Genomic DNA, 12,530 nt, shown 5'->3' on the forward strand with positions numbered 1-12,530 from the left:
GGAATTACAACAGGGCTGGAAGAAGTAGCCCAAGAATATTTATTTCTACTTCACCAATGAGCAGACAGCCCAGGAGCCTGGACAGGTGGGGATGATCAGGGCAGAAGAGAGCGATTTGCATTTGAGCTGCCAAACTCCGGAGTCACAGAAGAAAGGCATCAACTGCCACGCAAATGGGAAGCAAATGAGATTCAAATCAGGGCGGGTTAAAGGAGTGGCCAAAAAGATGAGAGCATATGAGAGTTTTGTGTACTGGTATGCAGAACTATTTGCAGTGTGCACCATCCAGTCGCTTTTGCTTCTGGCCTTGTGCTAAAAAGCCTTTCCAGTTTTACCACAACAGCACCAGCAGCAGCAGCAGCAGCAACCCTCTGGGGAAGGACAAACCATGACATCAGAACAGTGGAAGGAGCACTGGAGACAATAGTTCTCTGTGCGGGAGAAGGGCCGAGGCGTGGCCTGGCTGGACAGAGGGTCTTCTCAGTGGACCAGCCAGCCTCAGCAGCTGTCTCAACCTCTGTCTGTATCTCTGTCACACACACAATTTCAATTCAGCATGAAAGCTGACATAGCATTAGGACAAAGAATCAACAGATTTATGTTGAAACCCTCCAGCTCTATGTATCTCTCCTTGTGCTTGTGCGTGCTTGTGTTTGTGTGTGTGTGTGTGTCAGCCTTTTATGCATGCTCAGTTCCAGCTAAGGAACGCAGGCACGGAGGTGGAGTAGGAGAGCCACAGAGAAAGAAATATGGTTGGTACACAGTGGCAAAACAAAGAGGCAATGGAGAGAACGCCCTCCTCTGATCTGGGGTGATAGTAGCATGGGATAACTGTGCGTGTGTGCACATGTGAACACACGTCGCCCCGCACAATGTCTGCTCACATAACAGAAATATATTTATTATAGTCTGTCTGTTGATGTGCAGCAGATACATATCTCGTGCCAAACTTATTTACCCACACCCTCCAGTGGCGGGTCCTCTTCTTCAAACAGCCGTAAAACTTTACGGGCCATGGCAGAGAGGAGTGAAGAAGCTCACCACGTAGCTGAATTTCACACGGGGAGAGGGGACTGGAGATGGAGCCTCGCTGATCCAGTGAGCATCGGGGACACACGCACCACCTGGGTTGTCAAAAGGAGTCTAACTAGCCCTTTTTTCCTCTTTTCTTTCTTTCTTTCTTTCTTTCTTTTAAAAAAGAGGCTCAATATGTGATGAGCAAACAGAGGACGAGCATCATTGAGCATGTATGAGCAGTGTATTAACACAAAACCCACCTGCCCTTCAGTTTAGGTCTAATGACAACAAATGCAACAAAAGACCTGTGTGATACGCCCGGCCTCGAGGGGCCACCACAGCAATCTATTCAGCCTCTCATTCACCTGTGAGGAGGACTCAATAGGTTTGCATGTTATTAAAAGCTTTCATACACAAGGGCTGATGGCATTATGGATCTGCATAGAGGACACTCGCCTAAACTGAGGAGTTTTTAAAATAATGACTGTTTGCACCATTGTTAGAAACTCCAGCTTTCTGAGCATGAGGGGTTTTTTAAACAACATGCCAGTTCCTGATTTTATCTTCTGGGTTGTATTAATGTAGATTCAGTAAGCTTCCATTAACTGTCTTGCCGTTACACACAAACACGGAAACACACGAGCAAAACACTCACACAATGTAATAAACAGGGCATTATTGCCACCCTTTCCCCCCCCCTGACAGGCTGCTGTTAAATTCGTAATGATTCAGCCGAGTTTTAAGGTGTCGCAAGATGTAAGCTGATTTGTTCCTGACAAACCTGCACTGTGGAGCTCAAGGCTATTTAAAATACAAACAAGCAACCTGACTACATGTAGTTCAAAGCCTGAAATCTGTCATGTCAGCAATGCTTGGGGATCTGACGTCAACCTAAACATGTTGAGAGAAGAGGAGATTTTATCTGTGGGGTTTTCACATGCTTTGTAACAGATTTTCAACAGAGAGAGTTTCACTGCCTTGATCGTGACTTGACCGACTGACCAAGTTATAGCAGTTTCATCAGGAAATAGCTCTGTGTCATAAGATTGTACAGGCCTCACAGATTAAAAGAGGTAGCTTTAAATTAACGAACACTCTCTATTTTTTTTAGTAGTTTCATCTTAATGAAGGGAGACAGAATATAATCCAGAAAAAACACATTACCTAAAAGCTACATTAAAGTTTCAAGTTGATTTGGATGTCATTGAGTGAAATAAGTACTTGATCCCAAAAACATGACTTAATACTTGGTGGAGAAACTCTTGTTGGCAACCATAGCGGTAAGACATTTTTTGTAGTTGTTCATCAGGTTTGTACACATCTCAGGAGGGATTTTTGCTCCCTCCTCTTTACAGAAACTTTCTAAATCCTTTAGGGTTTTTTTTTTTATTACTGCTTGGAAACCCAAACCTTCAGCTTCCTCCACAGACTTTCTATAGAGTTGGGGTCTGGAGACTAGCTAAACCACTCAATAACTTTAATGTGCTTCTTCTTTTGCCACGTCTTTGTTGCCATGTTTTGGGTCACTTTAATGCTGGAAGACCAAGCCATGACCCATATTTAGTGTTCTGGGTGAGGGAAGGAGGTTCTAGTCCAAGATTTTATGGTATATGGCCCGGTCTTTTGGCCACTCAGTGCTGTGAAGTCGTCCTGCACCCTTAGCAGAAAAACAGCTCCCATATCATAATGCTTCCACCTCCATGGTTTCTGTTGGGATGGTATTCTTTGGATCATACCACAGCATTTCTCTTCTTCCAAACACGACGGGTTAAGTTGATGCCAAAGAGCTTGAGTTTGGTTTCATATGACCACAGCATTTTCACTGGTAAACTTCAGACGAGCCTGTACATGTTTCTTCATGAGCAGGTGGAACTTGCAGACGCTGCTAAATTGCAGCGTCTGCAAGTTCTATTATGTGTGTTATAGTGGTGTTTTTGGTCACTGCACCTCCCATGTTGTTCTGTGCTGCTTCACCGCCTTTCTCATGATCCTCTTCGTATCATCAGGCAAAATCTTGCATGGAGCTCCAGATTGAGGTGGATTGATGGTCATTTTGTATTTGTTCCATTTCTGAATAATTGCACCAGCAGTTGTCATCTTCTCATTAAGCTGATGGTCAATCTTGTCCCTGATGTCCTTTGACAGATCTTAGGTCTGATTCTGATTTATCAAAGGACTGAAACTGATTCTGTGTGCAGGCGTGCTTTATATAGGTACGAAGTTGAGATTAGGAGAATCTATAATTGACTGACTGATTGTAATCTTGTCTTACATCTTGTCACACAGGCAATCTGTGGGAACCTGAATTTTGGCTGTGTTGTAGGGGATGAAATACTTATTTAATATTTTGCCTCTCTTCATTCAAATGAAACTACCACAAAAAAATTAGAGACAGCAATGATAGGACTTTGTACACATTTCTAATAAAGCCTCCTGAGTTTGAAAGTCACATGGACGAGTCTTTTCTTATCACACACATCAGGAGAAAGAATCACAGAAAAGCTGTTTGAAACTGCTGAGAATGAAAAAGAAACATGAGCATGGCTGCGGTCTTTTCAAAAGATACTTTCTGAATCCGTCTGGGTGAACAGCAGTTTGGTGGTTTTTGCTGTGACCATGTGACAGTTTCTTAAGGAAACTGTTTCTTACTGGTGACATTTCTTTGGGTGACTGTTTCTCTGTAGGATGAACTGTGTGACCCACAGCTGCACACTGAGCAACAGTCTCTTACTTTATCCCCAAATCCAGATCGGTGAGGATCATAAGTGAAAGATGGACATATACAATCACCAACAAAGAGACACACACAGTATTGCAATTATGTCAACCATGGGCTACTATGTATAGCAAAAGGCACAGACTGCCATCTAGTGGTGCCTCTGGATCCTGTTACTTTCACCTACGCTGCAGGAAATCTGGATTTGCAATGTGCAATGTGGCTTATTATTGAAGACATGTAGCTTTTATGTACAGCAGTTTAAAAAGATTTTAAGAGCATCCTCCTAACCAGCAAAAAAACTGGTGACAAACAGAATAACTTCCAGTCTAAGAGTTGTCTCTTAATTACTACTGCCATTGCTGGAACAATGTGACTGTATTTTATTCTACAGCCCAAAAGCCGAATGGAGAAAATATCTTGTTTTCCTTTTAAATGAAGACAGTTTTAATCATTCCTTAGAGACCTACATAGAATGGTTCTTCACCGTATTAGAAGTACTTAAGTATGTGATCAGGTAAACCTTTTCCACCTGCTGGATTTCAGCATCAGCAACTGAAAACTGAATATCATGCAGTGAATATATCTTTGAGATACAGAGATGATGGACGTTACCGCCTCTTTAATCGTAATGCACCGTGTTATGCTGCTGGGAACAGTTTTCTGTAATCAGAAGCTCACGTTGCTAGATTACAGCATCGGGCTCACCTCTTCTTCTTGGTGTGCGGCCCATTTGACATGTTGATCACATTGTTTCTCTCACGTTTTATGTTTTTATTTAATTTTATTCTAATGTATTGTTAATTATGTGGTCAGCATTTTTTAAACATTTTGCTAATAAATAAACTGACTAAGAACATAAAGAAAGCAAAAGCACAAATATCAACAGATGTAACAGTTTTATTGTTTTAATAAGTAGCAATGGTCTATGTCTTTTTTTTGCTCCTGGTGGACCCACTGTTAGCACTGAAGGGAAGAGATGTTGCTGCACACACTGCAGCATCTTGTCTGTTTTTTTTAACATATACAAAACCTGTTCTTAAATTGTACTGATGTATTCTTTTCACAGCATGACAATGGCAGATGAAATTTAAAAAAAACGTAAAAAAAATAAAAATGAACCAACAAAAGAAAAATGTTTCAAACAACAGTATAAAAGTCAGTGATGCATGCTGAATGTTACTGATCCGATGATTGCTCTGCTGTACATCACATGGAACAAAAACAACTACAGAAACGTCCCTACCTAAATCATGCAGAGCTGTAATAAACAGTATGTTACATCACTGGCCTCTTTCACATACCTTCCATTTAACTGCTGGAATCTGAACGTGTGGCTTCATACATCAGTGAGGAGCCTGCATTGCAACAGTAATGCCACTAGATCAGGCTGAGCGACACAAGTGAGACTGTTTGCTGCAGAGTTAACATGACTGCATGTGCACAGTGCATATTTGCGAGTTACTCAGCCCAACCCACTAGAAAATACCATGCAATAACAAGTTATAAAGCCATTTTGACCATTTCCAATTCCCAAAAGTCAGCATGGTCTGTGTTCTATCATGAAGCCGGCGTGTCCAGATGCCGGCAGGTCAACGGAGAGAGAAGCCTGAAAGAGGCCTTTGATGCAACTGACAGCTGTTCGAGCTGTGTGTTAGGTTGAAGAGGTTTCTTCCAATATTTTTTTCACCACAGAAACTGTGGTTTCCTCTATCCATCCAGTAATTTGAGAATGCTTTCCCTCTCCTTCAGTGCTTTCCAGGCCTGATCTTTCTCCTTCTTAGTTGGGGTACGTTTCTTCTGCCTGGCTGCCATGATTCGCCGGAACGCCTCCATCACCTCATTGTCAGACACCCTGACTCTCTGCCTTAACTCCTGTTTGCGCATCTCCTCTTTTGCCAACCTGTGAAAAAACAGCAAATCCAGAGTTTCATGTGATCAAAGATCTCTAACACATGTACAGTTTCACTTAGGTGGCAAACAGAACCACTGCTGCTCTCTGTCCTCACCGTAGCAGCTCCTGCTTTCTGGCTCGGTTGTGAGCGGTCAGGGCTTTGAGTTCTGCTTGTCTCTTCAGCAGCTCTGCAAGGACCTCATCCTCAGAGTCTCCTCCCTGGCCAGGTCGCTCCTCAGAGTCCAGCAACCCCTGGGCTACCAGCTCCTCTTTGATTCGAGCCTCCAGGGAGCGCGTATGAGGAACGCTAAAGATGGCAAAGATCATAAGAAATATGCAGATGCAGAGCGGAAAAAACCACTAAAACAACCAATGTTACCACCTTAAATCTAGAACCAATTTTTCCCTTTAAATTTAATGGACAGGAATTAACATCCACGTTTGTGTGTGCAGGCACAGCTGCATGAAAGTAGACAGCAATTTGAGGTACTTTGAAGAGTTAGCTGCTGACCTGCCAAAACATCCTAAAAAAGATTGAATGCGTTTTTTCTTTTGTTTCATGCTGAGGATACCGAGGTCTGTGTGGATGAGGAGATGTGTTTAAAAATGGCTGCTATTTCAGGAGGTCCTCTCATGTAATACATCAAAAATGTATTTGATGCTGACATTATACCTAAAAGCTTTTCCTTGGCTTCGGGGTGAAGTCCCAGCACCATCGTTAGCATCCTTTCCTGAAATGTCCGGTATAGGGGAATCCTCCATGGGGGATATAATGTTCTCCTGGAAGAAACCATGCTCATGTATTTATATGTATATTATTATTTGTATTTTTTACAACGCAATGATGCATTGTTATAAGCGTTATCAGGACAAAAGCTGGTCACAAAATGATGAGTCTGACCTCTACAAGGGCCTGCAGCAGACGCTGTGTGAGAGGACCAAAGGGACAACCGTCTTCTGGAGATTCGTGTTGGGATTCTGACTTTTTCAGCAGCGAGTCCACATCTACAGCAAGTGAAGATAAATGTTAGTGTTAAGGTGGAGTTACTAGTTCATGCACAGTCATGTGTAGGCACAAGTGAGCCTTCCCCTCACCTTTTGCGTCCAATTCAGAAAGCGGCCCTCCCATGACGCTTTTCTTTTTGTCGTTGGCTCGTGCTCCTTCCCTCTGCTCCTCCAGCAGATCCTCCTGAGCCCACCGCTGAGAGTAGTGTTTTCCCAATGCTGGAATCTACCATTAACACAGATCAGCCCCAAACCTCAAAACACTCTTATTCACTGCATTGCATACAGTTATTTGTAACATAACATTGCGTGCATGGCTCTATGTCATACCTTGAAGTAGTCTGCTTCATCCTCTGGTGGTTTAAGAAGCTCCTCCAACAATCGTACTTCTTCATTTGTAATATCTGCACAGTATGGCTCCACTGAGGCCCAGAATCTTAAAAACAGAAATATTACAAGGTAATATAAGAATAAAGTTCTTTTCTTGCTAAAACACACATCTGAGAATAACTTGAAAATTAGAAGGAAAAAAAAGAAACATCAAAGAGAAAATAAACTAAGCAGATATATTTTGTAAGTTGTTGCGGACCTGTTGGGAGCATCATTTTTAGGGTTGCGGGGAATGTCTTGAGGGTCATCTGTAAATTCATACTCTTGTACTTTTGGCTGCAGGTTTTTGGTTTTGGGTCTGCCGGGACCTTGGCCTGGCCCATGACCCCCTTTACCGTCCAATTTCTGCTTCTTTGGTTTGTGGCGAGATGAGGCAGCGGGGTCTGGGTCTTTTCCCAGCTTCAGAAAGCGTTTATCTCCCTTCTTATCTTGCCAGTCTGTAAGGATCTGAGATAAATAGAGAGGAAAAAATTATGGTAGCCTTTAATATAGAAGGCTGCATCTAGATGCTTAGAGATGAAAGCCTTATGGTTAAAAGAAAAGTTACATGAAAGAAGAGCGGTCACCAGCTTGTTCCTACCTGTCTCTGCTCTTCCAGTGCTCGGAGGCGGCGGGTAGCTGACGACAACAGTGTCTCCAGCTCCAGCTGCAGGGTATCCAGCTCTTCGATGCCGATCCCATCATCCTCTGAGCGGCCCAGCACAGCAGTGTAGCGGGGGCATACCTTGACATGCTCCACGGGCTTAAAGTCGTAGTATTTCAGTGGGGGGCAGTCCTTCAGCTCACTCATGATGTATTGCAGCAAAGACCTGACAGTGATTTTACTGGCATAAGACAAAGTACTCATTAGATTATCAGACTGACATACAATGTGAGTCCAGCTCTGTGCCTGTAGCTCTCACACACAAATTCAGAAACACTTACGTACGGCCGCACGTACAGTCGGGACTGCTTTAAAGAGCGCAGGCTCGCTGGGCCCGAAATGCTGGAGAATACGTTTAAATTCTAACAAGGCTTTCTTTTATATTCACGATTTGTGCACAGACGCTTTAAATATGGGCGTTTTAAACCCACACCACACAAATATAGCGCACAAATTATAATGTGTATAATATTTTAGAGCAGCGATAGTTACCTTCACTGAATGGCGTCCATGATGGGTGAAACCATTGTGGTAAGAGGGGGGTGTGTGTGAAAATTATTCACCTAAAATGATGTCCCATTTTATATATAATGACGATTCTGAGGAGAAAAAATAAGATAGTTAAATTTTTACAAAACCTAACCAGGCATTTTAAGTCGTAAAAGCAACTTAAAAAGTGGCAAGTCTGAGAATACAGAGTCTGGAGACTTGGCGCTTCATAGAGCCTGTTGAGTAGTCTATCACAATGGTATCATCGGATGATACCAAATCTAGGCGTATTAAAAATATTTGCTGCCAAGCTTTTAATTTGGAAGTTAGACAGTATAGTTTGTGTACGTTAATCTTGATAATTGACATCTAACTATGAAAACCATATAAGGTAAAAATAAAAACTCGTGAGACAACAGCCGTTGTCCCCTCTTCATAGTGCAGAATGGGAACACCCTAGGGTGTGCTCGTTTTACGAAAAATACACTCCACCTGGGCGGAGAAATAAACGCGAACCGTGACATTTACGCTGGGTGGGTAAAAACGATTCATTAGACTAACCCTTGCATCAAAACGAACACACCATAGATTTTCTCGACTATGTAGGATTTACGGAAGAGTCGTCCCAGGCGTGGCTGAGGAACTTCCGTCTTTTACAGCTCAAAAATGGTAAGTCTCCAGCACAACACTCAGCTTTATATTTAATTATTTAGCCAATTACCCCAAGTAACTACTGCCATATTTAACTTAAGATTAGCTAGCTGGCTGTGTGTTCCTTGTAGACGTGGTTTCTGGTTGACTGCAGCAAAATAAGATTACGGGCATCCTTGATACGGTTTGCAGAAACAGATTGACTGAGCTGTCTTTTCCTCTCGTTTCCTTTTCTGCTCGTTTCTGTGACCTGTAGCTTCACCACAGTTTGTCCTTAAACCGTGGAAAAGCGACGTATATAGCTGGCATAAACACAGTAAATAATTTGGATGAGCTGCAGTGTCGATCACCTGAAGGCATCACATCCTCTTCTGCATTCATATCGCAGATAGATCTACACGTAGCTACGTAGCATTAGTAGATACTTGTTCATTCTGCCTGTGATAACAGATAGCTGTCAAGTGAGACTTGCACACGGATTATTGTCATGCGTAGCCTTAAACACAAGTCCCTGCTGGGCGATTTACCTTTATTCAACTGGAAGGATCTCATTGCATGTGCCCGAATCCTCCCAGGTATTGACTTTTTATTACTTTTCTCTTCAGACAGCGACTCTGCGCCCCTACTTAAACGCTGTGAGGGCCACCTTGCAGGCAGCCCTATGTCTGGAGAACTTCTCCTCTCAGGTGGTGGAGCGCCACAACAAGCCAGAGGTGGAGGTCAGGTATGTTTAGCAGCACTCAATTGAGTCTCACTGGTTTGTCCCCTGCTGCTTCCCACCCTATGCTTCCTCATGTTTCTCCTGCCCTAAAGATGTGTGTATTATGATCAGCTGCTGGTAGACGAGTTCAGTCATGTGCAAACTTGCATAAGAAAATCAAGGAGGGAAGAAAAATGGCTACAAGCAAGGGCAAGGCTTTAAAGTTGGACTGAAGGGACTTGCCTCAGCTTGTTCGCAGGTGTCCTCCCTGTTCAGTGTTGCGGGGTCTCGAGCATAACGTTGAGTTTTACTGTGTTTAGAAGGACTGTTTTTGCTGTTGTTACAGGAGCAGTAAGGAGCTGCTGCTTCAGCCGGTGGTGATCAGCCGTAATGACAAGGAGAAGGTTCTCATCGAGGGATCCATCAACTCCGTCAGAGTCAGTATTGCTGTCAAGCAGGTCAGTAGAGCTAGAATGGCTTTAACTTTTATTGTGGTTATGAATTTCCAGAATATTCTAACGCTCTTTAAAAACTACTATGATTGACTGCAGGCCGATGAGATCGAGAAGATCCTTTGCCACAAGTTTATGCGCTTCATGATGATGAGAGCAGAGAACTTCTTCATTCTGCGGAGGAAGCCAGTAGAGGTAAGAGACAGCGAGTGACAAAAGAGAAATCAGTACTTATTAACAGTATCAGAGGAAGAATACCACGTACAAAACGAGGAAGTGTGGGAGCTAAATGAGTCATAAAGGTCTTCATGCATGCATGTTTTAGAAACATCATACAGACAGTAAACACCTCAATAAAGAAGATCCAGAAGAGGGTTGGTGCAGCAGGGGAGGATGTTAGGGATGGGGGGGTTGGAGGCAGATGATCCGCTGTGTTGACCCCTAAAGGGAGCAAGCAAAAGAAGGAAACAACATTAAATATCTCAGTATTTACACTAGCTTTAATGCAGTAACACAAATGGTGTCTTTTATTTTTTCCGCTCTTATTTTAGGGATATGATATTAGCTTCTTGATTACCAACTTCCACACGGAGCAGATGTACAAACACAAGTTGGTGGACTTTGTCATCCACTTCATGGAGGAGATCGACAAGGAGATCAGTGAGATGAAACTTTCGGTTAATGCCAGGGCCCGTATCGTTGCCGAAGAATTCCTCAAGAATGTAAGTAACTTGTTCGCTTCCTGCAGCGGCTCCGCTTTTATTATTGCCTCGTGTTAATTTGATTCTCTTGTCTTTACAGTTCTGATGGAAGTGTTAGTGTTTCCCCCGTGCCACCCTGGGAATGTTCCAACTGCCACTCGGCACAAGAGTGGAGAGTTAAAGGAGTAAGCAGCCGACCCGAGAGGAGAGGAACGTGACCAATCTGGCTTTGATGCCCTTTATTTACCCTTTACACCCGAGTGTCTTCCTGTACTCATGAATATCAATGACTGTACATAATGAAATATTTACAGTTTCATTTTCAGCCACTTAGAACAAATCCCCAAACAAAGGCGGGTCCTTAAAGTATTAATCAAGTTGATAACCATGAGTACAGGAGCACTGAGGCTGTGCTGTTCCAAATAAAACTCAGAAGAATTTTGTATTTTTTTGTGTTCTGTCGCTGTCGTTTTAAATTGTCTCCAAATTTTCTCTGTTCAGGACATACTTGTTTGTGGAAGTGTTAAGTCAAACGTAGAAAGAGCTCACTGTAAAGAAACTGCCATCAGTCATGCAAGAAGATACGGAAATATAATAATAAAACTCAGTTGTTTATACCTGTTTGTGTTTGAAAGCTGACGTTTTTGCTGCACTGTTGCTGTTCCTATAAATGGATTTGCTCTGTTTCAGAGGAAGTTGTTCTGAGCCTGCCCTTTAACCACATTTTGCCTTATGCGTGCGTAACTGCTGTGCGCCGTTTCAGCCGCCAGGAAGGGGAAGTGCAGGCAGGGTGTGAGTCGCTGCGTCTGACGGTGTTTGTTCACATTCACAACTTAATCCGAATCGTTCGATCCAAATCAAGACTTGAGTGTGCTGTGAAGAAAGCACCATTTTCACAATAACCTTAAGTATTTCTTAAAAAAAAAAAAAAAAATCCACTTTAATTTGAGCAGCTGTACTTACTACACGCACACATGCTTCACAAAAGTTGTGACTCGTGGAGGCTGATACTGCCGTCACACGCAGGGAGGAAGAGATTTGTGTTTCTGTCCTGGCTCGAAGAGGACGCAGCCAAATTAACTTTACAATAATGGCAAGATAGCTTTGCAACTTCCTAAGTTTCCATTGTGATACCATGGTTCATGCATTTGACTGTACAGTACTGTGCATAAGTGTTAAATCACCCCATATTTATATTTTGCTAAGAAAGTAGGAAATGCAGCAATTGATTGGAAGGTATAAACGCACATAGAAATACTTTTTTAAAGGCAGAACAGCTTGTAAGTCAACATTTGATTTGATCACCGTTATTCTTAATCACAGCCTGATGTCTTTTAGGTAAGCTCTCTTGTCATTTTTTTAATGAGTCTTCAGAAATAGTTCTGCAGGCTTCTTGAAGGACATCAAAGATGATCCCACACTGCTCAATGTTGATAATCAGATTATCTTCAGATGGTATTTCCTGGTTGATCAAAATCTGATTAATCTGTTTAAAATCCCATCAATTTTAACAAGATTTCTAAAACCACTGGCTGAAATGCAACCCTACACCATGACAGCCCCTCCACAGTGTTTTACAGATGGTTGTAGCCACTCACTGTTGGACCTCTCTCCTAAACACCTCCGTACATATTGACGATTTGATGTTTTTGATTTGGCTCCCTCACTCCTGGAGACCTGTTGCCACTGATTTTCAGTCCAGTTGAAAATCAGTTTCCTTAAAAATTTTAAGCACACACTGCACAGCATGTTGGCCACACAGAAAGGCCCCGTCCAGATGATGGAGTCAACCTTAGGACCTTCTTGCTGTGAGGCAACAGTGCTAACCACCGCGCCGCCCACAAATAATCCCATTATCAAGAAATAACCACA

The 12,530-nt window shown here is 42.7% G+C and overlaps 2 protein-coding genes across 3 annotated transcripts; one reads left to right on the plus strand and one right to left on the minus strand.

Moving 5' to 3' along the window:
- Window positions 1-4,617: 4,617 nt before the first annotated feature.
- On the minus strand, window positions 4,618-8,396 carry tada3l (transcriptional adaptor 3 (NGG1 homolog, yeast)-like). Of its 2 annotated transcripts, none has more exons than XM_005915355.3 (9): window positions 8,158-8,396; window positions 7,603-7,846; window positions 7,222-7,469; window positions 6,963-7,068; window positions 6,723-6,858; window positions 6,529-6,632; window positions 6,301-6,407; window positions 5,743-5,934; window positions 4,618-5,636 (listed from the first exon to the last, which is right to left on the minus strand). In XM_005915355.3, the coding sequence occupies exons 2-9, from the start codon at window positions 7,810-7,812 to the stop codon at window positions 5,444-5,446; spliced, it is 1,296 nt and encodes a 431-aa protein (XP_005915417.1). In that variant the 5' UTR covers window positions 7,813-7,846; window positions 8,158-8,396; the 3' UTR covers window positions 4,618-5,443. The 2 variants fall into 2 exon arrangements, with proteins under 2 accessions (XP_005915417.1, XP_005915418.1); XM_005915356.1 differs by lacking the exon at window positions 8,158-8,396 and adding an exon at window positions 7,947-8,151.
- A 275-nt stretch (window positions 8,397-8,671) lies between these two features.
- Window positions 8,672-11,275, plus strand: arpc4l (actin related protein 2/3 complex, subunit 4, like). The gene is made up of 6 exons (XM_005915354.3): window positions 8,672-8,823; window positions 9,411-9,529; window positions 9,852-9,963; window positions 10,057-10,152; window positions 10,509-10,679; window positions 10,759-11,275. The coding sequence occupies exons 1-6, from the start codon at window positions 8,821-8,823 to the stop codon at window positions 10,762-10,764; spliced, it is 507 nt and encodes a 168-aa protein (XP_005915416.1). The 5' UTR covers window positions 8,672-8,820; the 3' UTR covers window positions 10,765-11,275.
- The last annotated feature ends 1,255 nt before the right edge of the window (window positions 11,276-12,530 follow it).

The sequence above is a fragment of the Haplochromis burtoni genome, unplaced genomic scaffold, assembly GCF_018398535.1.
Source record: "Haplochromis burtoni strain Fernald_Lab_line unplaced genomic scaffold, NCSU_Asbu1 Contig_12, whole genome shotgun sequence".
NCBI lineage: Eukaryota > Metazoa > Chordata > Actinopteri > Cichliformes > Cichlidae > Haplochromis > Haplochromis burtoni.